General features: G+C 38.8%; 1 protein-coding gene across 1 annotated transcript; it reads right to left on the bottom strand.

The window, feature by feature from the left end:
• Nucleotides 1-4,197: 4,197 nt before the first annotated feature.
• Nucleotides 4,198-24,113, bottom strand: SNAP23 (synaptosome associated protein 23). The gene is made up of 8 exons (XM_083379419.1): nt 23,885-24,113; nt 16,682-16,786; nt 15,436-15,477; nt 14,806-14,854; nt 14,414-14,531; nt 9,667-9,816; nt 8,962-9,106; nt 4,198-6,473 (listed from the first exon to the last, which is right to left on the bottom strand). Exons 2-8 carry the CDS (start codon nt 16,736-16,738, stop codon nt 6,408-6,410), a joined length of 627 nt encoding a protein of 208 aa, XP_083235545.1. The 5' UTR covers nt 16,739-16,786; nt 23,885-24,113; the 3' UTR covers nt 4,198-6,407.
• Between the last annotated feature and the right edge of the window lie 242 nt (nt 24,114-24,355).

Genomic DNA, 24,355 nt, shown 5'->3' with positions numbered 1-24,355 from the left:
TTGGGTCAGTTGTGAAACCTAGGAAATAGTAATAATTTCTCTAAGCTACTGGTAGCTGTTAGTCCTCTTCATATTGGGTTATAATCAATTATTTATTTATTTATTTATTATTTAAATTTATATAGCACCCTATTCCCGTAGGACTCAGGGCGGTTTACAGGGAGAATTAAAATACATAACATACAAAATTAAAATCAGTTAAAACTATGATTAAATTACAGTCCCTGAAACTAAAACCCAATAAATAAATTAATTAAAACCCCTCAGTCTGGGCCAAACAGCTCGAAGAACCAGGTTTTCAAGTCCCGGCAAAATGAGCGAAGGTCGGGGGCAGTCCTGAGTTCCGTGGGAAGTTGGTTCCATAGGGCCGGCGCGCCCACAGAGAACGCCCTTCCCCTGGGAATAACCCGCCGGCATTCCTTAACTAGCGGTACCCTGAGAAGGCCCTCCCTGTGGGAGCGCACAGGACGATGGGAAGTTGATGCCGGCAGCAGGTGTTCCCTTAGATAATCCGGACCCAAGCCATTTAGAGCTTTATAGGTCATTACCAGCACCTTGAATTTCACCCGGAGGGCAACCGGAAGCCAATGCAGCTCACGGAGAAGAGGTGTTACACGGGAGTATCGGGAAACTCCCATAACAACTCGCGCAGCTGCATTCTGCACCAGTTGAAGCTTCCGAGTGGTTCTCAAGGGCAGCCCCATGTAGAGAGCGTTGCAGTAGTCTAGCCAGGAGATCACGAACACATGGGTGACTGTGCATAGGGCATCTCGGTCCAGATAGGGCCGCAACTGGCGCACCAGACAAAGCTGGGCAAAAGCCCCCCTGGTCACGGCTCCTATATGGTCTTCAAAATTGAGCCGTGAATCCAAGCGGACACCCAGGTTGCGAGCCCTATCGACAGGGGGTAACACCTCACCCCCCATCATTAATGGTGGAACGACCTGGTTAACCCAAGATGCTGGTATGCACAGCCACTCAGTCTTGGCAGGATTGAGACGAAGCCTGTTTCTCCCCATCCAAACCCGGACTGCCTCCAGGCAATGGGACATCACATCGAGTGCATCACTGGGTTGGTTCGGGGTGGAAAGAAAAAGTTGGGTATCATCAGCGTACTGATGATACCCCACCCCGAAACCATGAATGAGCTCGCCCAGCGGTTTCATGTAGATGTTGAACAGGAGGGGAGAGAGAACCGACCCCTGAGGGACTCCACAAATGAGAGGCCTCGGGGCGGACCTCTGCCCTCCTGTCAACACCGACTGCGAGCGGCCCGAGAGGTAGGAGGAGAACCACTGTAAAATAGTGCCTCCCACTCCCAACCCCCTGAGACGCCGCAGTAGGATACCATGGTCGATGGTATCGAAAGCCACTGAGAGGTCTAAAAGGACTAGGACAGAGGAACATCCCCTGTCCCGAGCCTGCCAGAGATCATTCACCAGTGCAACCAATGCCGTCTCCGTGCTGTACCCGGGCCTGAAACCCGATTGGTACGGGTCAAGATAATCAGTTTCCTCCAGGAACAGAGGAAGCTGATGCGCCACCACACTCTCAACAACCTTCGCCAAAAAGCGAAGGTTGGAGACCGGACGATAGTTATTTAAAACAGCCGGGTCCAGGGCAGGCTTCTTGAGGAGGGGGTCTCACCACCGCCTCCTTCAATTACTCCTTGCCAAACGATTTGTGATGCATTGAGACAGATAACCAGACTTTACCTCTAAAGTTCTGCTTGTGTTAATATAAAACTAGACTTTGTGGGCTATTTTGATTCCTCTACTAGCCATTGAGAAGACAAAAACAGTAATATAATTTTTAGCGATTTCATTTAATATAAACATATCAAATAAGATTGTCTGGTTTTTGAAAAACTTTGAAGATTTTGAAAACATGCCATTCCTATCTATTATAACTAGATTGGAAATGTTTATCTATTCGTGATTTTAAAACTTCCTGTAATACAGTATCTGTATTTGACTTGGGTATTATTTCAAATACTAATAATAATATGGGTATTATTAATGCTGTCTTATTTGTTTCATGCTAAACTATGATATTTTCTTAATTCTAATGGGTATTAGGCTTATTCAATAAACCATGTTTTAGTTTACATATTGCATTAAGCCCATGACTAAATATACTCACTTCCAATTCTCGTCCCAGCTTCTGCCAACCTAGCAGTTCGAAAGCACGTAAAAATGTAAGTAGAAAAATAGGGACCACTCCGGTGGGAAGGTAACAGCGTTCCGTGCACCTTTGGCGTCTAGTCATGCCAGCCACATGACCACGGAGACGTCCTCGGACAAATGCTGGCTCTTCAGCTTTGAAATGGAGATGAGCACCGGCCCCTAGAGTCAGAAACGACTAGCACGCATGTGTGGGGAAACCTTTACCTTTACCTTATTTGTTTCATACTAAACTATGATATTTTCCTAATTCTAATGGGTATTAGGCTTATTCAATAAACCATGTTTTAGTTTACATATTGCATTAAGCCCATGACTAAATATTCTCTTCACTTCCAATTCATCCTGTTACATACTGTACAGTGAGGGAAAATTATTTGATCCCCTGCTGATTTTGTATATTTGCCCACTGACAAAGAAATGATCAGTCTATAATTTTAATGGTAGGTTTATTTTAATAGCGAGAGACGGAATAACCAAAAAATCCAAAAAAAACGCATTTCAAAAAAGTTATAAATGGATTTTCAGTTTAATGAATGAAGTAAGTATTTGACCCCTTTGCAAAACATGATTTAGTACTTGTTGGCAATCTCAGAGGTCAAACATTTCTTGTAGTTGGCCACTAGGCTTGCATACATCTCCGGAGGGATTTTGTCCCACTCCTCTCCAAGTCATTTTAGGTTTTGAGGCTGACGTTTGGCAGCTCGAACCTTCAGCTCCTTTCACAAATTTTCTATGGGATTAAGGTCTGGAGACTGACTAGGCCACTCCAGGACCTTACTGTGCTTCTTCTTGAGTCGCTCCTTTGTTGCCTTGGCTGTGTGTTTTGAGTCGTTGCCATGCTGGAATACCCATCCATGACCTATTTTCAATGCCCTGGCTGAGGGAAGGAGGTTCTCACCCAAGATTTGATGGTACATGGCCCTGTCCATCATCTCTTTGATGCGGTGAAATTGTCCTGTCACTTTAGCAGAAAAAACACCCCCAAAGCATTTGATGGCGAGGATGGTGTTCTTGGGGTCATAGGCAACATTTCTCTTCTTCCAAACATGGCAACTTGAGTTGATGCCAAAGAGCTTGATTTTGGTCTCATCTGACCACAACACTTTCACCCAGTTCTTCTCTGAATCACTCAGATGTTCATTGGCAAACTTCAGATGGACCTGTACATGGGCTTTCTTGAGCAGGGGGATCTTGCAGGCGCTGCAGGATTTCAGTCCTTTACGGCCAAGTGTGTTACCAATTGTTTTCTTGGTGACTATGGTCCCAGCTATCTTGAGATCATTGACAAGATCCTCCCATGTAGTTCTGGGCTGATTCTTCACCATTCTCATGATCATTGAAACTCCACGAGGGGAGATCTTGCATGGAGTCACAGACCAAGGGAGATTGAGTTATTTTGTTTCTTCCATTTGCAAATAATCGCACCAACTGTTGTCACCTTCTCACCAAGCTGCTTTGTGATAGTCTTGTAGTGCTCCTAATCTTAGCTCGTTACTTATATACAAGACACCTGGGAGCCAAAAGTCTTGCTGATAGGGGGATCAAATATTTATTTCATTCATTAAAATGCAAATCAATTTATAACTTTTTTGAAATGTGTTTCTCTGGATTTTTTTGGTTGTTATTCTGTCTCACTGTTAAAATAAACCTATCATTAAAATTATAGACTGATCATTTCTTTGTCAGTGGGCAAACGTACAAAATCAGCAGGGGATCAAATAATTTTTTCCCTCACTGTAAGGATTTTTCTTGAAACTCTCTTCTTTCCATCATGAAACTCCAGGGAAATTTGGAACTCCTAGATCTTGTTTTTTTCAGCAAGGTGACTATCCCATCAGCCTGTATCTTGCTTTACTCAATGGAACTTAGTAATGGTTCACCTACTGGACTCCATAGGAAGCTAAAAGCTGGATTCTTAACTGCAAGCAAAAATATTTACAGGGTATGTCTATTAAACAGCATAGGACACTTTAAGGCCATTCAGACTTACACAGGCACTTGAAGAGTGAAAAGATTTATAAATTATATTTATTCAGCCTACCAAGTATACAGAAGGACATCTTGGGCATTCACATTATAGCTAAAAACAGATTAGTATTGTTTGTCTTGTGATACTAAGCTATACAAAATTTATCATTTTTCACAAATTGTAATACCAGATGATTATGGTATCAATTTTCAATTTTTATGTTTAATATTACTAAGCAAATGTTCATGGTTCCCATACAACCTAATGATGAAATGTTACAGAGTACCATTTTGCTCAGCAGTTCAACTAATTAGAGCTTGATAAAATATTACTAGAAAAAATTATATAGAGAGCTCCTGGAGGAATTGTGTTGCTTCTAGAGAATATATTTTCCAGCCAAATCCTGTAATTTGTTTTGGTATTAATAAACGTAATTTGAGAGAGATGTGCACAATTCTTGCACTATGCTACAATTCTAGCATTCCATTTTACAAGGTTATATAGAAGACTAAGCTTTATAATAAAAATTAAACATTCAGTTGGAAATGTGAAAAGAAACAAGGCATGAAGAAATTATTTAAGAACAATCACAGTACAATTAGGAGATTCATTCTGAACTTTATAGTATCTACAATTGTTGCAGATAATTCTTTTAGACTTGCAGCAAAACATGCAAGGACTAGAAGAACTTTATAGCTTCACGTTGAATAAAATACAAGTTCTACTAAATATTGTGCAGTTGAATAAATCAATAATTTGGTGGATTCTTAATTAGAAGAGAATTAAAGCTATCTTGTAAAAGAGTGGGCATCTAGTAGATTTGAAATTTAGTCATGTCTACAGATACATGATAGAAAAACCAAATCAAGAACCTTAATCCTGAAATGGGAGTAAACTAAGAGGCTCTAGTTTAAGTACTTATTACAGCAAACTACACCATGTGACCCATTCAACAACTTATAGCTCATTAACAGTGATTCATGGTGGTTTTCGTTGGGTCCCAACTTCTCCTACATACTAACATTTTTTAACCATTTAAAAAATTGTGAACTGTATCAAATTCTATTTTAATAACAATATAGTGGTGCTTGAAACTGATTTCTTTGAAAAGCATGAGAATATATAATCCAGATAGAAAAAATGAAACAATATTGTTACTAATATCACTAAACAGATGGCTTTTGACTTCATTCAAACTTAGATTGTGCCCTGATTTGATGTTTTACCCAGTATTTTAATAAATACAGTATTGAAATCACAATATGCTGCCCTCTACAGATTTGTACAGATTGTATGAATTGTTTATATTAAAAGGATAACACATTTCTATAAGGAATACTTTTATGAAATAAGTTTGTACATTTCTGATAAAATGTATTAAAAGATCCACAGAGATTTCATAGACCAATATCAGCAGTATTAATACCTACAGAAACACATTTTTTAAAAAAATGGCAAAGGTTCAGGATATTTATATAAAGGCATATATTAATTTTCTTGCAATCTCATGAGATTCCAAATGATCAAGAGTAACATGCTCCATGTTAAGCTGTCTCAGTTGCCCTTTCCTCTAATCCTACTAACATAGTTTCTGTGAAAGAAGTAAAAGAAATTAGGATTGAAAATCCAATGTTTTGGAGAGAAAAGTGGGAAATAAGTTTAAATTTGTCTGAGTTACATTTATGCATTATGCGTTTTGTATGTTTACTTACCTAATTTGCATGCAAATTAGAATAGCTATGGCTTGAAAGTATACTTTATAATATATCCATTATCATCTTTCCCCATTGTGGAAAACTTGGTAGTGAAATCAAATATTTTGAAAAAGTAGGGGCAAGCTTAATTTCTACAAATATATACATTTCATGGAAACCAATCATCTACCAATTCAGTGATGACATGTAGCATTAAGTGAGGTAATTAAATCTAGTGAGTGCATCCTCTTTGCCTTTAATCAGTCAGTTTGCACTCCATCTCTGAGTTGCCACAAGGAAAGTAAAGGAAAAAAGGGGTGGTGGTGGTAAGACTAATCTCACAGAAGGTACAAAACCATGGAAAATGAAGCCCTGAGGATATGAACATGAATAAGTTACACTTTTGTTGTGCTATTTTCCTGGATTTTCAAACTAAACATGTACAATACAATAATGTTCTGCTTTGTTTCATTTTCTGAACAGTTGCTTCTCTTTGGAAATTGAGGATATTTGTAGAATGAAAAAAGATTTCAGTTGACTCAAAACTGGCAATGGCTATCAGTTCTCGATAAGCTTTTTGGCTCTTGCATTGGCTTGGTCAATACGGTCTTTGTTGGTTTCAGCCTGAAAAAGAAAACAAAATACAATTTTACTAGTAAATTATAAAGGTGCACAGAAACTATTGAAGCCTCTTTATAGAAGAAATTATATTTCTTCAAGAATAAGGAGAACTAAAAGAGACACATTTATTTTATTATTATTAATCCCATTTATATCCCGCCCTTCTCCGAAAACTCGGCAGCTTACAATTTAAAGCACAAATCAATGTGCTTAGTTATATTAATAGAAAAAAAATCCCCTTTCTCAATTCATTCAGGATATGGCTTTTTGTAAATTGCTAAGCACTCTGTAAAGATTCAAATGAAATGAAAGAAATTAAATATAAATAAAGGACAGATTCCAGCAAAGGAGGGAAAGTACTGGAGGGACTCTACTGACTTGCTTAGAAATTAGCCATGAAAGTATAATATTTAGGAGCAAGGAAGAAACTAAAGCAGCATAGATTTATTTACAAGAGAAAATCATTTAAATAAGTTCATAGCTGACAGATACAAATACATTCTAAATAACCTTCTCATCATTATACTACTACACTTACTTATATATAGTATGGCTGTTTTTTAATTTAAAAATTAACATTTGAAACACAATTTTTTTAAAAAAAATAATTTGAAATATTTAACACTGATGTTAGGAAATATTTACAATCTATTTAGTGCTCAGTCTAATGACTAGCACTTACGAATCTGTTCACATACAGAAAGATACCAGTGGTAAGCTTATTGAGAGAGGCAAGGCAGAAGAATTACTTAAGAAAATAAGTTCTCAAAACAGCATGATCACTTTTCTTGATATTATAAAGTGCTGCTATGACTTTTAACAGGATTTGTTTATCACTACTTTAGCAGCACTATCCATTCATTGTCTGAACACCCATCAGTAATAAACTTTATTTAAAATATTTATTCAAAATATTTTTTAAAAACTTGCTTAAATCAATCTACTCTGATTTATATATAATTTTCTCTAAAAATTGCTTGGCTTTAAAACTGGTATGAACTAATATCAACTTCCTTTTAATGATAAAGATATTTATTCTTTCAACCATCTTATTGCATTTGGATACTAAGTATCATATTCAAGGCATTCATTCCATAACTCCCTAATTTGAATGGTCATCGCAACATGCAAAGTAAGAATGTAAGATAATAATAAATCTATAATCTTGGGTACTCAGTGTGATGTCATGGACACTAAATGGCCACCAACACTACCATTGGTGTCTGCCAGGTTCTCTACCCTATCTGCATTATAAAAAGATTTAATTTACTAAAGGCATCCAGAAAAACAGGAAAGAGGATTAAGATAATTGATGTGGTTTAAAAAAAAACAACAACATTATCTGTGATCTGGCCAGCCAAGGGTGCTCTGATTCTAAAAGTCATTTTGAGAGTTGACCTATTAGTTACTGACTGCAATATTTATTCCTCCTCTCCTCCTGTTTCTGTCATGGCATTTTATATAAACAAATCTTTTTTTTTTCCTTGGCACTGTTTCATCCTTTACAGAATATCAGTGTTTCAGAGAAACAAGTGCAGAATGTTGAGAAAGCCCAGTTAGAATAGAGCAACTTCAATGATATTTATTCTATTCTGGGCAACACAAATCTGCTTTTTAACCAACCAGGATCTGATCTATAGTCAATGTGATATATATCTTCAGTGTATACATAGTGCACTTGTTTTGTGTATGGGTAGAAAGGAACAATTCACTAATACCAGCATATCACCAGGTTGCTTGTGCTTTGTAAGGACAAATATGAGTTGCATCAGATTCCACATTTAATTTGTACTTGAGTTCTTGGGCAAATTGCTTTAAAAAAAAGCAACATCAACATCTCACTGGAAATTAGTGTTTTCTTATTCATTCTATGAATGGACAGCAACAACCAGAAGGCACATATAAAATACTTTTCAAATGTGTTCCTCAATCCCAATAATATGGTATTTATTGGCATTGGTATTCATTTTATTTTTCATATTGTACCATGGTGGAAACTCACAATACTTTGGCCACCTAATGAGAAGGAAGGACTCACTGGAGAAGAGCCTAATGCTGGGAAAGATTGAGGGCAAGAGAAGAAGGGGACGACAGAGAATGAGGTGGCTGGATGGAGTCACTGAAGCAGTAGGCGCAAGCTTAAATGGACTCCAGAAGATGGTAGAGGACAGGAAGGCCTGGAGGAACGTTGGGGTCACGATGGGTCGGACATGACTTTGTAACTAACAACAACCACCATCATAATGGAAATATTATTTCAAGTTCACAATTCCAAAGGATTCACCATGAAATCAAATTTAAATATATCCTAGAGAGAAAAATAATGCTTTGGGTGGAAGAATGTTATCCACACTAGAGAGCAAGGACACAATCTGTTGGCAAACTGGAAATTTGTACACCATGGTACTGTACTCCAGAACAATTAGCTACTCATCTCAGCAATTAAGCCTCTGATAATTAAGGTTGTAAGGATCCAGTTCTCGCTTCTTACCTTCTCACATATACGGTCTATCTGCTTGTTTTGTGAATCGATCTCACTGCCCATATCCAAGGCCATATGTTTCAGATTTCCCAAGATGTGCCCCACTTGAGTTAAGTTATCCTCCATCTCATCTTCTCTGGCATCATTTGTTATCCTTTTCAAAATATCAAAAGAAACCTACTTTGAGTACTGGCAAGTTCCTTCTTCTTCATTGTAATGAACTACCGGTAAATTCTCTCTCTCTCAATCTCTCCCTCCCTCACCTGTCTATCCACATGCTCACACTACTCAAACTGCCCTATGGCAGTTCTCAATAGAAATTAAAAATCATCATCAGTTAAATCAGAACTATTATAAAAATACCAAAGCCATGATAAAATTAAATAACAGAATCATAAACAGTCCTAATTCTATCTCAAACAAACATTTCATAGCTTCAGTCTTAATATATATATAATTGGCAATTTATAAAAGAGGTTAAAAATAACCCTGTTTTTATAAAGACCTTTATACATTCCACCAATCGTGTTGCAAAATTTGGTTCAAAATGTGTTATTTGGAGTCTTTGAAAAATTACTCAACAGTGTTCTGAATAAACATTAATGATTTACACAGAATTAAGCTTCTCATGATGGTTTTCAATACCCCGGTACTGTTGCAAAAGAACAGATACGGAATATGTATTTATCAATGGAGGAAGAAAAGACTATTTACCGCTTTATGTATCCTCCAGCTGGTCCTCCTGAGGTCTGTTGTTGATAATTTCCTGCCTGTCCTGGTTGTCTGGTTATTATATGATCACCTGAATTCTCGTTCTCACCCCAAGTTGTCTTATATGCTTTATTAGACTCAAAACTCCTTGTTCTATAAGAAAAATAGAATAGCTTCAATTAGCTAAAAAGGTAAATACACAATTTAAATTTAGCTACTTTGAAATAATATTAGGCAATGCCAAGGACTCTTTCATATGACACTAGTAAATAAACCCAGGTTCACCACAAAATATGATCTTGTTCATACACTATCCAAATATATATTAGGTCAATGTAATGCCTGACAAGTTAAATATGGTTCAGGAGAAGTGTGATCATAGCTTGTCACTGATTTATTCCTTTGAATGACATTGAGGGTGGGAGGTTAACCAAGGAAGGTTACTCTATACTTAATCCTGTTCCCATAGTCTTTGCAGCTTCTACCTTTTAAAATTATCTACAGGTAATCCTCAAAATATGACCGTAATGAACTGCCCATTACAACTGTATGTCATAACAATCATAAAACAAGTGAGTGGCCTGATGATATGGCTTTTTGCAGCAGTCATTAAGCGGCGGTTTTAAAGTGAATGTGGTGATTTTTAAGCAAACCAATAGTTTACTATGGGTGTTTTGCCCAAAACAGGAAGTGCTGGTTTTTGGCAAACTTTGAATGGTCATTAAACAAATGGTTGTAAGTCAACAACTACCTGCACATAGCTGACTTACTCATAGTTAGCACCTGACACGCTATATCATATTTGGTATTCTCAACACATATTTGGTATTCAGTAGAAGACCAGAAGAAATCATCCTTGATTTGCAGGCAAATCAATATGTACTGTATATCAAAGCACTGAAAGTTTTTGTATTAATAGCTGAAATAATATCCAAAACGATTCATGCCTTAGAGCAGACATGTCAAACACAAGGTCCGGGGGCCGGATCCGGCCCGTTTCATGTGGCCCGCGAAGCCATCCTGGAAACAGTGAGGCAACGGCCCCCACTGCCTTGGCCCTGGCCCAGAGACCCTCCTCCTGCCAGAGACCCCCAGATCTGTCCCACTCCTGCCCAGGCCCCCATAGGCACCCTTGATGCAAACAATGTAGAGCTGGCCACGCCCACCCAGTAGGCCACACCCACCCTGGCCCTACTCACCCAGCCCCCTGAGGGCAACCGCAATGCTGATACGGCCCTCAATGAAATTGAGTTTGACACCCCTGCCTTAAGAGGCATTTTCCATGAATTAAAATGGTTTGCTAACAAAGTTAGCATTTCTCAATATATAATATTCTACTTGCCCTCTAATGACAATGCGTCCCTTCTAAATGTACCCTGGAGGGGTGAGATAACAGATTTAAGGCCCACACATGGAATGCAAGTGTGAAGAGAAGTCTTTTTGCATTGGTGTCCAATTTATTTTTATGAAATTCACATTCCCTATTTATGTGTTTATATGTTCAACTATGTTAGCTCATTCCTTACAAATTAGTTGTAAGAAGTTCCTATACTAAAGACAGCCAACTGATTTATTGCTTATTATACAATCAAGTATGTACTACTTAGCATTATATTTATGGGGCACCTTTTATTTAATGAATTGTATAGAAAAACCTAAAAAGCCAGCTTGCTGCAGTGGTTAAGGCACCAGGCTAGAAACTGGCAGACAGTGAGTTCTAGTCCTTCCTTAGGCATGAAGGCAGCTGGATGACAGTGGGCTTATCACGCTCCCTCAGTTGCAAGGAGGCGGCAATGGCAAACCACTTTTGAAAAACTATGCCAAGAAAACTGCAGGGACTGGTCCAGGCAGTCACCAGGTGTCAAAAAACTAATCTGAAGGCATAAACCAACAAAGTACTGAGAAATTTATATTGTGCTAATTTCACCAAATCATGCATCAGATAATCATTATCCTAATGGTAATAAAAATGGAGGAATAAATGCAAAACTTATTTTTCTATTCCAACATTCATATAACCAAGATAAATCTTGTATGTAATGTTTTAGGCTGTATTATTCTATAACAGGGGTCTTCAAACTTGGCCTTTTATGACTTGTGGACTTCAAATCCCAGAATTCCTCAGCATAAAAGGGTCAGGTTTGAAGACCCCTGTTCTATAATGTCTAATTGTTATTTGGTTCTGGACTTACCCTGTACAGTGGTACCTGATATTTTTAAACTAAACATAGGAATCCTGAGGCTATGGGTATTCTTACAAAACAGTTGCATGCTGAGTAATACTTGACCAAAAAATATTTTCTCCATGTGGTAGATCATAGTTAAAACAATATGTGAACATTATCATAACATTTCATATTATTCGTCCAATATTATTAAATCTATGCATAAGCTATTATTTTCCTGAAAAAAATCCTAATAAGACTTAAATTGTATATCAACTGTTATTTGCATTCTAAACATTATAACTATTATTTCAGATCAATCAAATCAGAATAACTAAATATAAACTACAAACAACACAGCACAGATACAACTACAGACCATCACAAGGTTGCTTGCATGTTAAGAAAACATGCACAATCAGACATGCATCATGTTAGAACATCACCTTCAGACAGCTGGTTAGCAGTGCAAACTGCTTCTTAATACAGGGTTTTTCCTAAATTCCATTTTGAACAGTTAAGTGGATCCAACCTCTGATGTTAAATCTTCATTTTTATTAAGAAGGAAATGTGAGGTGATTAGGAGAGAATGAAAAAAGAGTGAACAGTAAGACAAGCAAGCAGATAACTATTTGTTAGCTGACAAACTATTGCAAAGTATACCTGAGAGTATGCTATAATAAGAAAACAGCTTTAAAACAAATTAGGAAGAAAAGAAATATTATATTTAAAATTTGTAAAAATGCTGTGTTATTGTGACAAAAAGTCACTTAATTTAGCTCTAGTAATGGAAGAGTTTGATTTCCTTTCATCCACTTCAAATCCATTCAATTCTTCTTCCGTCTCTACATATTTGCCTTATATACTATTTTGTTATTAAGCATATTGAAAATTCCACAAAATTACTTTTCCAATGTACAAAAATTTCAAATATCACAAAAATTTCATACTTTCAGAGTGAGGGATAAAAATGTACTATTGGGGGGAAAAGACTGTTACATAGCACATCATGCTTTCCTTGTAATCCTTCATTAAACTTGACACATATTTTGTTCCCACCCAGTGAAGCTGAGGGAAAAATTCTACAACTTTCCCATGAATTGTTATTTTAAATCTGATTGATATAAACAATAATTCCTTCCACATACTTAATAGGCAGTTTAAAATCCAACTCAAGCTTGTACTAATTGCTTTAGCTTCCATGTTCCAATATATTATCAGATTTAAGTCACAGGTATATTTGCACATCTAACTAAGCCTTATAGTGCCTAACTACTGGTGCATAACCACTGGCTTTTCTTCATTGGTTGGCACAGCTTGAAAACAATTTAAACATTCACTGTTTAAACTTTATTATGTCATCCAATACAACTTCTATTTGTCATTATCAGAAAACCAAAACTAGAACAAACCCACCAAATTTAAAACATTCTGGTCATTATTTTATTCACAGGTTACCCTTATGAACAAGTACAATTAAGTCTAAATAAGCATTTCGCAACTTCTTCCTTTGTAGGAACCACTACACTAAGCAGAATGTTTTTGTGCATTGCAAGAAAAACAAGGGCACAACCATAGTTGGTGGTTGTCATGGCACTGGACCCCAAAATTACAGCATTTTTAAGAAACAAATACATTTTTAAAAGACTGAAATTTCACAAGACATCAGTGTTCGTCTTTCAAATCTTTTAACATTTGGGATAAAAATGCCACAATCTCATGGCTTTTCAAATGACAATAATGAAATCTTTACTGTATTTTGGATATACACTACAAACCACTACAACAAAAGTGTTCAAGCTTCATAGATCTAGAGAAAGGAGCAATCATTCACACTTGCACGCACCCATAAAGTTTTGGATAATACCCCATTGGAAAACCTAAAGGGGCAGGTTGGGGTCAGATCATCCCAGAGGTGGTCAATTTTTGTAGTTGCTCAGAGTCTACCTGACTTAATAGCACATAAAGAAGACCATATGAATGCAGTCAGTGGCTTGGACAATGTTAAGGTAAAATGTGATTTCTTTGAATTTTGCTTATCATGTTTTATTTTTATTTATTTTTATTTTAATTCCATTTATATCCCGCCCTTCTCCGAAGACTCAGGGCGGCTTACAAGCTTAGCAGTAGCCTTCATTCTATGTATATGCCTGCTTATTAGGGCTTTCACACACACCCCAAGCGGCATTATTACAAAGTCAGCTTAATTGCCCCCAACAATCTGGGTCCTCAATTTACCTACCTCGGAAGGATGGAAGGCTGAGTCAACCTTGAGCCTGGTGGGATGCGAACCTGCACTAATTGCAGGCAGCTGGTGTTACTTAAGGAGGCATTAGCCCACTGCTCCACCAAGGCTATGTGAACCCAGTTGCTATTGTTTGTAAACATGGTTTATGGCTTAGGATTATAAGTGAACACAGACCATGGTTTAGCACAATATCCAGTTTGTATTTTGAATTTTGTAGCAGTTCTTTTTTCCATCAGAGAGAACAGTAGCTTAATTAAATTTTCTAGTCACTGAAGTTCTAAACAGGAGTGATATTTTTCCTTGAAAAAAGCATCTTACCAATCTGCTTTTAACTGACCTATTGCACGGACAGACACAGAGACCACAGCACTTATTAAGCTCTGTCAAGTTCTTTTCAGCTTCTTTCATGTCTTTGTTTATTTGATCCATACCTTCTTCTATGTGGTTTAACTTTTCTAGGAAAAAAAAAAGCTTTAGAAACTTTAAATAACGTAAATGCTTACACTTCATATAAGAAGGTCTGCATTCAAAACACTTTTTAAAAAGCATTTAAAAGCAGTTTAAGAAGTGTTAATGGTTCTGGAAACTACTGCAAACCTGTGGAAAATGGCCATGCCTGTATCCGGACTGCATTAATTATGTATCTTTATTATGTATCACTATGAAATAGACTTCTAAATTTATAATCAAAGATGCCATATTGTTCTTTATTACACTTGTGCAACTCACCGCCTTGTTCATCTAACATGGTAATGGTTTTGATTCCAGTATCTTGGGACTATAATAGAAAAAAAGAGAAGACAGAACCACTACACCATGGAATTAGTGTAACGAAACAATTTGCTACAGGCTATTGTGTGCAGAAACTTCTAAATAGTTACATAAAAAATTATCAGCATAAATACTACTATATAAAATTTTCTTCTAGGTAGAATAAAAAAATATTCCAATATTGCAAGTTATTTTGTAATATAAGCTGTAAGTAACTGGTGAATTTGTTGCTTTTGTTTATTGGTCCTATGATAAAATCATTTCAATTTTATATAAGTTTCGTTGTTTATTTTTATTTACAAAAAATTATATGGCTGCCCAGTTTACTCTCAGTGACTCTGGGTCACTTACAAAGATACAAACCTGATGTTAAAACAGTTAAAAAGCAGAAAAAGAAGAGAAAAAAAGCAAAGAAAGAGCTATTGCTCTTTCATCATGGAAGCTTTCTAAGAAAACCTGAGAAATACTTCCATACATGTAATGTTCGATGAATATAATATACTCAACTTCATTTGAGGTTCTGCACCTGATCCCCCCCCCCCCGCCCCAACACACACAGCCAAAGAAAGCCGTTAACTTCTTCCTTACCTCAATGGCCATGCCAAGGATCCTCCTTGTGCTTTCCAAAGACTAAAATAAAGATAAGATTTCATTTCAGGCATGGAGATTTTTAAAGATATGTAATAATTATGTAATTTTAGACATTGCTTTAAGTAAGCACTACAGTATACCCTTGTCTCTGACACAATGCAGCTAAGCAAGGTTTTGTCTCGATTAGTGATATTTTAAAAATCAACATTATGATGCAGCCACTATTTTCCAGACAAACCCTCTTTTTAGACTCTGTGTAAGTCTGTCCTCTTGGAATCTATTAAACTTTCTTTTCAAAGAGTCTGAAGTTTGTTCTCTTGTGGCAGTGAAGAAGAGCAGAACTACACCATTAGCAAGGCTCTACCTCTGCCTTCCAGGCCTGGTGGCATTGCCCCTTGATGGTCTGTTTTGGCAGAGTGAAGAGGATGGGATGGAATTGTTGCAGTGGCCAATTCACTCTTGCACTCTGCCTTTCTCTTACCTTCCCTAAGGGAGAGTATGTAAGAGCCCTCACAAAAGAGGCCACCTGCTAACCCTGAAATGACTTTGTGGGGCTAAAATACAGTCTGGAGGAAGGAGGCATGCTAAAGTGCAGCATCTATAATATTTCCATCTATTCTTTTTTTGCATACCATCATTGTTTTCTCCCACTTCTCTTACTTTCATTATGATGTCCCTACTATTCCCTGGCTACTGTGCTAAGAAAGTACTTCAGCAGAAGTAGTTGTTTCCACAGGTTGATCCTGAGTTTTAAAGGTAAAGGTAAAGGTTCCCCCGCACATGCGTGCTAGTCGTTTCCAACTCTAGGGGCCGGTGCTCATCTCCATTTCAAAGCCGAAGAGCCAGCGCTTGTCCGAGGACGTCTCCGTGGTCATGTGGCCGGCATGACTAGACGCCAAAGGCGCACGGAACACTGTTACCTTCCCACCTGAGTTTTACATATATATATATAATAACTTGCAGCATACTGAGCTTCATTGCGCTTTTTCATGAGTGATAATTATTATTGGGGAGGGAGTCTGCTGGGCTGTGTGTAACACATAAACAAGGCTCTCTCCTTCAGAAAATTCATTAATCATAGGGAAAAAAAGTATTTTTGTTTTCTAAATTTAGATGAAAACCTCCCCTTCAATGCAATATTATCAAGCGATATTGTATAACCAATCAATTTTAGTGGAGATCACGGACTCTAAAAAGTTTATCTACCCAGATTATTGTGCAACAATATATTTGAGGTGTTTACCTCATCTGTAACTTGATGGGCTCTCAACTGAATTTCTTCGGGTGACAACTCAGCCATGATTGACACTTGTTTTTCAACATCCAATTATTCACAACAGGATTTCTTCTATAATAATAAAGTAACAGTGGTAAGGGTATAAATCTTGACCAATTTTATGTAATATAAATTTGTTACAAATAAAGTGTGTCCTATTAAATGTTTATTTATTTATTAAATTTATAATCAGTTTAGATGTCAGTTTTCTAGGAAAAGGGAAAAAAATCAAAATTTCAATATTAGAATATTCTATAAAAATGACAGTAATATAATGAAATACAATACTTCATGAAAGTATTTATAGTTTTAATCAGTTTATATGCCCATCCATCTCAACAAGTGACTGTTGGCTGCAAACAAAATTAAAATAAAGTAAAAATAATTACAAGCATTACCAACATTGAAACACAAAGTAGCCAAGAAACATCAAACTTAAATCATTAATGTAATCAAGAAATGGCTCCCTGCACACAATCATGGCCCCAGGTCCAGGACTTTAAGGTCTTACAAAAGGCCAGCAGTGACAAGATCATCCTGATTTCCAGAGAATTAATGTCTTTAATGGTAGAATTATGAACAGTATCCAAATATCCTACACTCTATCTTCATTATAAAATAGCAGTTTACGTAAAAGTTACACTTCTACATGATAAATTAAGAAATAAAGAGAAATCAGGTTTGCTCCAACTTCTCGCTTGACCAAATGATTCTCTTCCAGATAGTCTTCCATAACTTTTTATCAATGGTCACTACTATTTCTAAATAATCTAAGATATATTAATTCCCTCACTTGTTCAATGCTCCTGCTTTTTGAGGGCCCACCAATCTTTTTTAGATATTAATAAATATAGAACTACAACTATTGCATTCAGGCAAAATTGGATGTATTATATTGTTATATCTAAAACTTCATATAAGCCTCTTATAAAATTTATATGAAAATAAATGTTATTCTATCCTTATTTATCTACAAGTGTAACTTAGAATGTAACAACAAAGCCTAAACTTTGAAATAGCGTTATAGAAGCTTAAAATATATCTGCATTAGTACAGGTGAAATTCGAAAAATTAGAATATCGTGCAAAAGTTCATTTATTTCAGTAATGCAACTTAAAAGGGGAAACTAATATGTGAGATAGACTCATTACATGCAAAGCAAGATAGTTCAAGCCGTGATTTGTCATAATTGTGATGATTATGGCGTACAGCTCATGAAAACCCCAAATCCACAATCTCAGAAAATTAGATTACATGCAATCAATAAAACAAGGAGTGTACATAGAACAATATTGGACCTCTGAAAAGTATAAGCATGCATATGTACTCAGTACTTGGTTTGGGCCCCTTTTGCAGCAATTACTGCCTCGGTGCGGTGTGGCATGGAAGCTATCAGCCTGTGGCACTGCTGAGGTGTTATGGAAGACCAGGATGCTTCAGTAGCGGCCTTCAGCTCTTCTGCATTGTTTGGTCTCATGTCTCTCATCTTTCTCTTGGCAATGCCCCATAGATTCTCTATGGAGTTCAGGTCAGACGAGTTTGCTGGCCAATCAAGCACAGTAATCCCACGGTCATTGAACCAGGTTTTGGTGCTTTTGGCAGTGTGGGCAGGTGCCAAGTCCTGCTGGAAAATGAAGTCAGCATCCCCATAAAGCTCGTATGTGGAAGGAAGCATGAAGTGCTCCAAAATCTCCTGGTAGACGGCTGCGTTGACCCTGGACTTAATGAAGCACAGTGGACCAACACCAGCAGATGACATGGCTCCCCAAATCAACACAGACTGTGGAAACTTCACACTGGACTTCAAGCATCTTGCAGTGTGTGCCTCTCCATTCTTCCTCCAGACTCTGGGTCCTTGGTTTCCAAATGAGATGCAAAAGTTGCTCTCATCAGAAAAGAGGACTTTGGACCACTGAGCAACAGACCAGGTCTGTTTTTCTTTAACCCAGGTAAGACACCTCTGATGTTGTTTGTTGTTCAGGAGCAGCTTGACGAGGAATACGACATTTGAAGCCCATGTCCAGGATCCGTCTGTGTGTGGTGGCTCTTGATGCACTGACTCCAGCCTCAGTCCACTCCTTGTGAAAGTCCCCAACACTTTTGAATGGCCTTTTCCTGACAATCCTCTCCAGGCTGTGGTCATCCCTGCTGCTTGTGCACCTTTTTCTTCTACACTTTTCCCTTCCACATAACTTTCTATTAATGTGCTTTGATACAGCGCTTTGGGAACATCCAACTTCTTTTGCAATTACCTTTCGAGGCTTTCCCTCCTTATGTAGGGTGTCAATGATGGTTTTCTGCACAACTGTCAGGTCAGCAGTCTTCCCCATGATTGTGATTCCTACTGAACCAGACTGAGAGACCATTTAAAGGCTCAGGAACCCTTTGCAGGTGTTATGGCTTAATTAGCTGATTAGAGTGGGACACTTTGAGTCTAGAATATTGCACCTTTTCACAATATTCTAATTTACTGAGATTGTGGATTTGGGGTTTTCATGAGCTGTAAGCCATAATCATCACAAGTATGACAAATCATAGCTTGAATTATTTTGTTTTGCATGTATTGAGTCTATCTCATATATTGCTTTCCCCTTTTAAGTTGCATTACTGAAATAAATGAACTTTTGCATGATATTCTAATTTTTCGAGTTTCACCTCTATATCCAGTATTAGACCAAGACTGAATAGTGCAGTTGCCAAAAGAGAGAGTTCTCCAGAAGCCACTTAGATTAACATAATCTTAGCTTTCTTATTAACAAATTGTTCCCAAAATTAAGCTTTAAGACAGGGGTGTCAAACTCAATTTCATTGGGGGCCGCATCAGCATTGCGGTTGCCCTCAAGGGGCTGGGTGGGTAGGGCCAGGGTGGGCGTGGCTAGAGTGCGTATGGCCTACTGGGTGGGCATGGCCAGCTCTACATTGTTCGCATCAAGGGTGCCTATGGGGGCCTGGGCAGGAGTGGGACAGATCTGAGGGTCTCTGGCAGAAGGAGGGTCTCTGGGCCAGGGCCAAGGCAGTGGGGGCCGTTCTCTCCGTTTCCAGGATGGCTTTGCGGGCCACATGAAACCACTTTGCGAGCCGGATCTGGCCCCCGGGCCTTGTGTTTGACATGTCTGCTTTAAGAGATTCAGGAACAGATAGCCTGGACTTGTTCAAGCCCTTGTCTTAAAATCTACCATAATTAGAAAAAAATACAGACCTCACCTTAGCAGTTGTGCTAACCCATTGTGGAGTAATTTCCCCAATTGTAACCCATCTTTGTAGTGTTGGGAAACGTGTCACTCATGGGCATACTGCTTACATGGAGAGATATCCCTGTATTCATAAAAGGCCTAGCTAATAGTTTGCAACAACTTCTTCAATTACTTTCAATTTTCCTTTAGTATCGATTATTTTTTGTGGGGGGAGGTGCCATCTGTTATAGATATTATTTCACTTCTGGGATGTATTTGCAGAGAGTACAAATTAAACAAACTTGTTTTAAATAAGAGTGACCATCATATTTCAGTTGCCTTTACTAAATAAATTCAGTATTCAAATCTGAAAAAAATATCAAACATTCATAAATAGTAAACAAAAAGATGGTGTTAACTGACAACAGAAGGGCAAAGACAATCTGAATGCAGGAGAACTGTAACAATGACAATGGCAGTTCTGACTTGCCAGATGGAAGAACTATTAGATCTAAGTAGCTACCTCAGATAAAGAAGTCTGCAAGTAGCCCAGATTCACCTCTGGTTCCTCCATTATTACTAGTCACTGGAATGTAACATACAATTATCACCAAGCTATGGATACTACTTCTATGCACATCTATAACTCTTAGTTATCACTTTGTGTTTTGACATACATGTCATTCATAATTTTGTACCTGTAGTTCCTTGAGTATATTTACAAAGTCCATTCTGCTGTATCAGACCATCTTCACTCACATCTATTAGATCCTTCCCTTTTTCTCTTAGTTCCACAAACACACATTTCTTTCATTTCACTTGGGAAAATCACCTTCCTTGCTTTGTGTTTACATGCCTAGTCATAGTCATCTATATGCTGTGGTAATCGCCAGATAGGCCTGTAAATACTGATCTCCTGGGCCCATGGTTTGATTAACTGACATTCTCATATTATACTTTTTAGTAAGAGGAAGTGAGAGTAGACTAAGTCAGTATCAAATATGCAAGATTCCTGTAAGGAAAATGCTGGTCAATTTTGACAAATTTGGCTCACTATGCCACAAGCATAACCAAAGAAACTCTTACTATATACATTCTCATGCTATTCTATAAAAAGTAAGATTTCTAATCTAGGACTTTCTTTTTTTTATCCCATTTATATCCTGCCCTTCTCCGAAGTCTCAGGGCGGCTTACAATCTAAGAAGCACAAATCAATGTGCTTAGCAATAGCCTTCATTCTATGTATATGCCTGCTTATTAGGACTTTCGGTGGGCCCCCAAGCGGCATTTGCCCCCAACAATCTGGGTCCTCATTTTACCTACCTCGGAAGGATGGAAGGCTGAGTCAACCTTGAGCCTGGTGGGACTCGAACATGCACTAATTGCAGGCAGCTGGTGTTACTTAAGGAGGCATTAGCCCACTACTCCACTAAGGCTTTCTTACAAGTTACCATATTATTGCCTGCATTCTATGCAGTGTTCAAACTTCAAGATGCTTTCATTTACTATTCATGGGATTCTTTTGTCACAATTAATAAAATGAGAAAAAAAGAAACAAGTGACATTACTAAAGTACTGTGTGAAAAATACAAAGTAACAGATATTTATGCAGTTTTACAACTTTTTTCATTCTACAAGTCAAAATGGGAACTTCTGCAATTTGCTAATTGTATTTTAGTTTTAAAGGAGTGAAGACTGCTATTTAGATACATACTGTATTGCTATTTCTGTGCCATACAATATTTCCAATTTCCATCAACAAAGAAACGTGAAGAAATATTAACTCTGAGTGTCCCTCTATTCAAGGAGAAAGTACAGGAGACATATGCCATTCTACTGATGGACTGAGAGAAGACATGATCTTTAATGCAAATTTTATTTTATATAAAGGCCATTCAGAAATCCCAATTTATTAAGATATAATATTAGGACATATTTTCAGCAGAAATCATTTGTTCTTCTGAGAGCTAATTATGAAACTGCAAAAGTAAAGAAATCCTCAAAATAGAAAAGCAGAAAACTTCTGTCAACTGGTTATATTGGACTGCATTTGTTCACTGATAAATTGCTATTAACTGATGATTCATCACTTGATTCTCATCCCCACCCCAAACTTCAGATGAGAAAGGTATGTGAATGGAAATCCGCTTGCAAGATAAGACAGTGATGTAACTAAATAAGGAACTTAATTTTTTAGTTTCTTGGGGGCAATTAGGACAGGTATGTTAAGTCTATCAAATGCTTAATGTACCCATTTAATTTTTATTTTATACTTAAAAATGTACTATTATAGTCTACCATTTTGCCACTAAAATGACAATGAGTACATAATATATATGTACTGTAATTTAGGATGAAGTCAAAAACTTAAATCTACGATGAAACAATTGACTTTCCTAAGTACCTATGAACTTTCATCTAGGATGGAACTTCTTATGTGAATCTGTTAAATTACATAAAGGTAAAGGTTCTCCCGCACATGCGTGCTAGTCATTTCCAACTCTAGGGGGCGGTGCTCATCTCCGTTTCAAAGCCGAAGAGCCAGCGCTTGTCTGAGGACATCTCCGTGGTCATGTGGCCGGCATGACTAGACGCCAAAGGCGCACGGAACGCTGTTACCTTCCCACCGTAGTGGTCCCTATTTTTCTACTTGCATTTTTACCTGCTTTCAAACTGCTAGGTTGGCAGAAGCTGGGACGAGTAACAGGCGCTCACTCTGTTACGCGACACTCGGGATTCGACCCGCCAAACTGCCGATCTTCTGATCGACAAGCTCAGCATCCTAACCCACTGAGCCACTGCGTCCCTTAAATTACATACAAACTACTTAATTCTGAAAATGAAAAGCAAAAGAAAGGCTACAAGGAAATTGCATTACTGAACTATATTTCCCCAAAGAGTATAAACAAGTGTTTGTCCAGTAACTAAAGAATGTTGTAAGTGGGGATTTTTTTTTTTATAAAGGGAAGTTGATTTGGCACAACACTCCACTGTGAAGGAATAAGAAATACAGTATATGAATACTAGTTAAATCTGAAAAGGCTTCCAGATTTTGTTTCCTGTCCTTTCTTCTATCCATTCTTCTGCCCTCTTCCAATCTGCACCATTTAGTGGGGAAAGAAAAAAAAAGTGAAAACTGCTACTGCTTCCTGTTGCTCTTGTTAAGGCTTTTAAAAAATGCAATAAAGAAACAGATGCAGCCAATGGGATAATAATACCCCTTACTATGTCAGTCTTTGCTAAAGTCTATTGTGAAGGCTCTGTAAGCTGTAAGACACAAAAATATCCTAATAAATCCCTGTAGTTTTATGCTTCTCCCCTTAACAATGAAAAATCCTAAAACAAGTTACTCAAAGCCCTCTCCAGTCCCTGCTTTGGACTGCGAAGTGAGGGTTTAGCAAAAGGATCCCCACAAACCAGAAAACGCCGCGCAGCCTGGAGAGGAAGCCAACTGGCAGCATTCCTCCAGAAAGCCAACCGGCCCAAGCCGAGGCCTAACCCGCGAAGGCAGGGCAGCCAGGGGCGCCGCCACAACCACCCAGGGGTGACAACTCCTCTCCCCGAGGTCGGCCTCGCTGCCCGGCTCCGAGGGATGCTGCGGCGCTCTTCCCGCGGCGCGGCCCCCCCCCCCGCTTCCCGCGCCCCTTCCCTTCCCTTCCCTTCCCTTCCCTTCCTCGCCCAGGACGCCTGGCCGCCCGCTTTTTCCCCGGACTGCCCTGCCGCCGCCTCGCCCAGGACCCAGCCCGCCGGTTAACCCCTTGGCCCCCGCCTTCCTCCGGCGGAGCAGAAAAGCCTCCCAGTCCCGCGCTTCCAGCACCCCGGTGCCTTCGGCGCTCCAGCCGGGCTCAAGGGGGCCTTTGCCGGCCGCCCCCTCCCGGCCTCCCCCGCCCGAAGGCATTCGTCGGCCGCCCCCGGCAGGCTGGCTCGCCCCTTCCTCCTTTCCTCCGCCCGCCCGGCTCTCGCTCTCCCCGCCGCTCCTTCCCTCCGGAGACTCACCCCGGCGCTTCGGGGGCAAAAAGGAGCCCAAGCCCGCCCCTCGGCTTCGCTCCACTCCGCCCGCCGGGCCTTTCGGCGCAGCTCTCCCGCTCTCTCCGCCGAGGAGACGAACCTCGCGCCGGGTCTTCGGAAGCCCCTTCCCTCCGCCGAGCCCCACCCAGGCAGTTTCCTGCAGCGCCTTCTTCTTCCCTCCGGTTCCTTCGGGGCCCAGCTGTTACCTCCTCCCGCCTCCTCCTTACCCGGTTTCTGAGTCGCAGAGCATTGGTCGCTTTGGGAGGCATTGCTAATAGCTATTGGTGGGAGGAAATGGTCGTCATGTTTATCTTTCGCTTTCTCGGGTTGTTGATTCGCCTTTAGCATCCTGTTGGGGGCTGTGCTTATTTTCTAATAAAACCCCGTTCAAGGTACAAAAGCTCTCTCAGCTGTGGAAAAATCCTATCAGATTCCTGCGGTAGGGATGTATACCCTGAC

This window comes from Vipera ursinii (assembly GCF_947247035.1).
Source record: "Vipera ursinii genome assembly, chromosome: 1".
Lineage (NCBI taxonomy): Eukaryota > Metazoa > Chordata > Lepidosauria > Squamata > Viperidae > Vipera > Vipera ursinii.
This window is presented reverse-complemented; position numbering and strand designations above follow the sequence as displayed.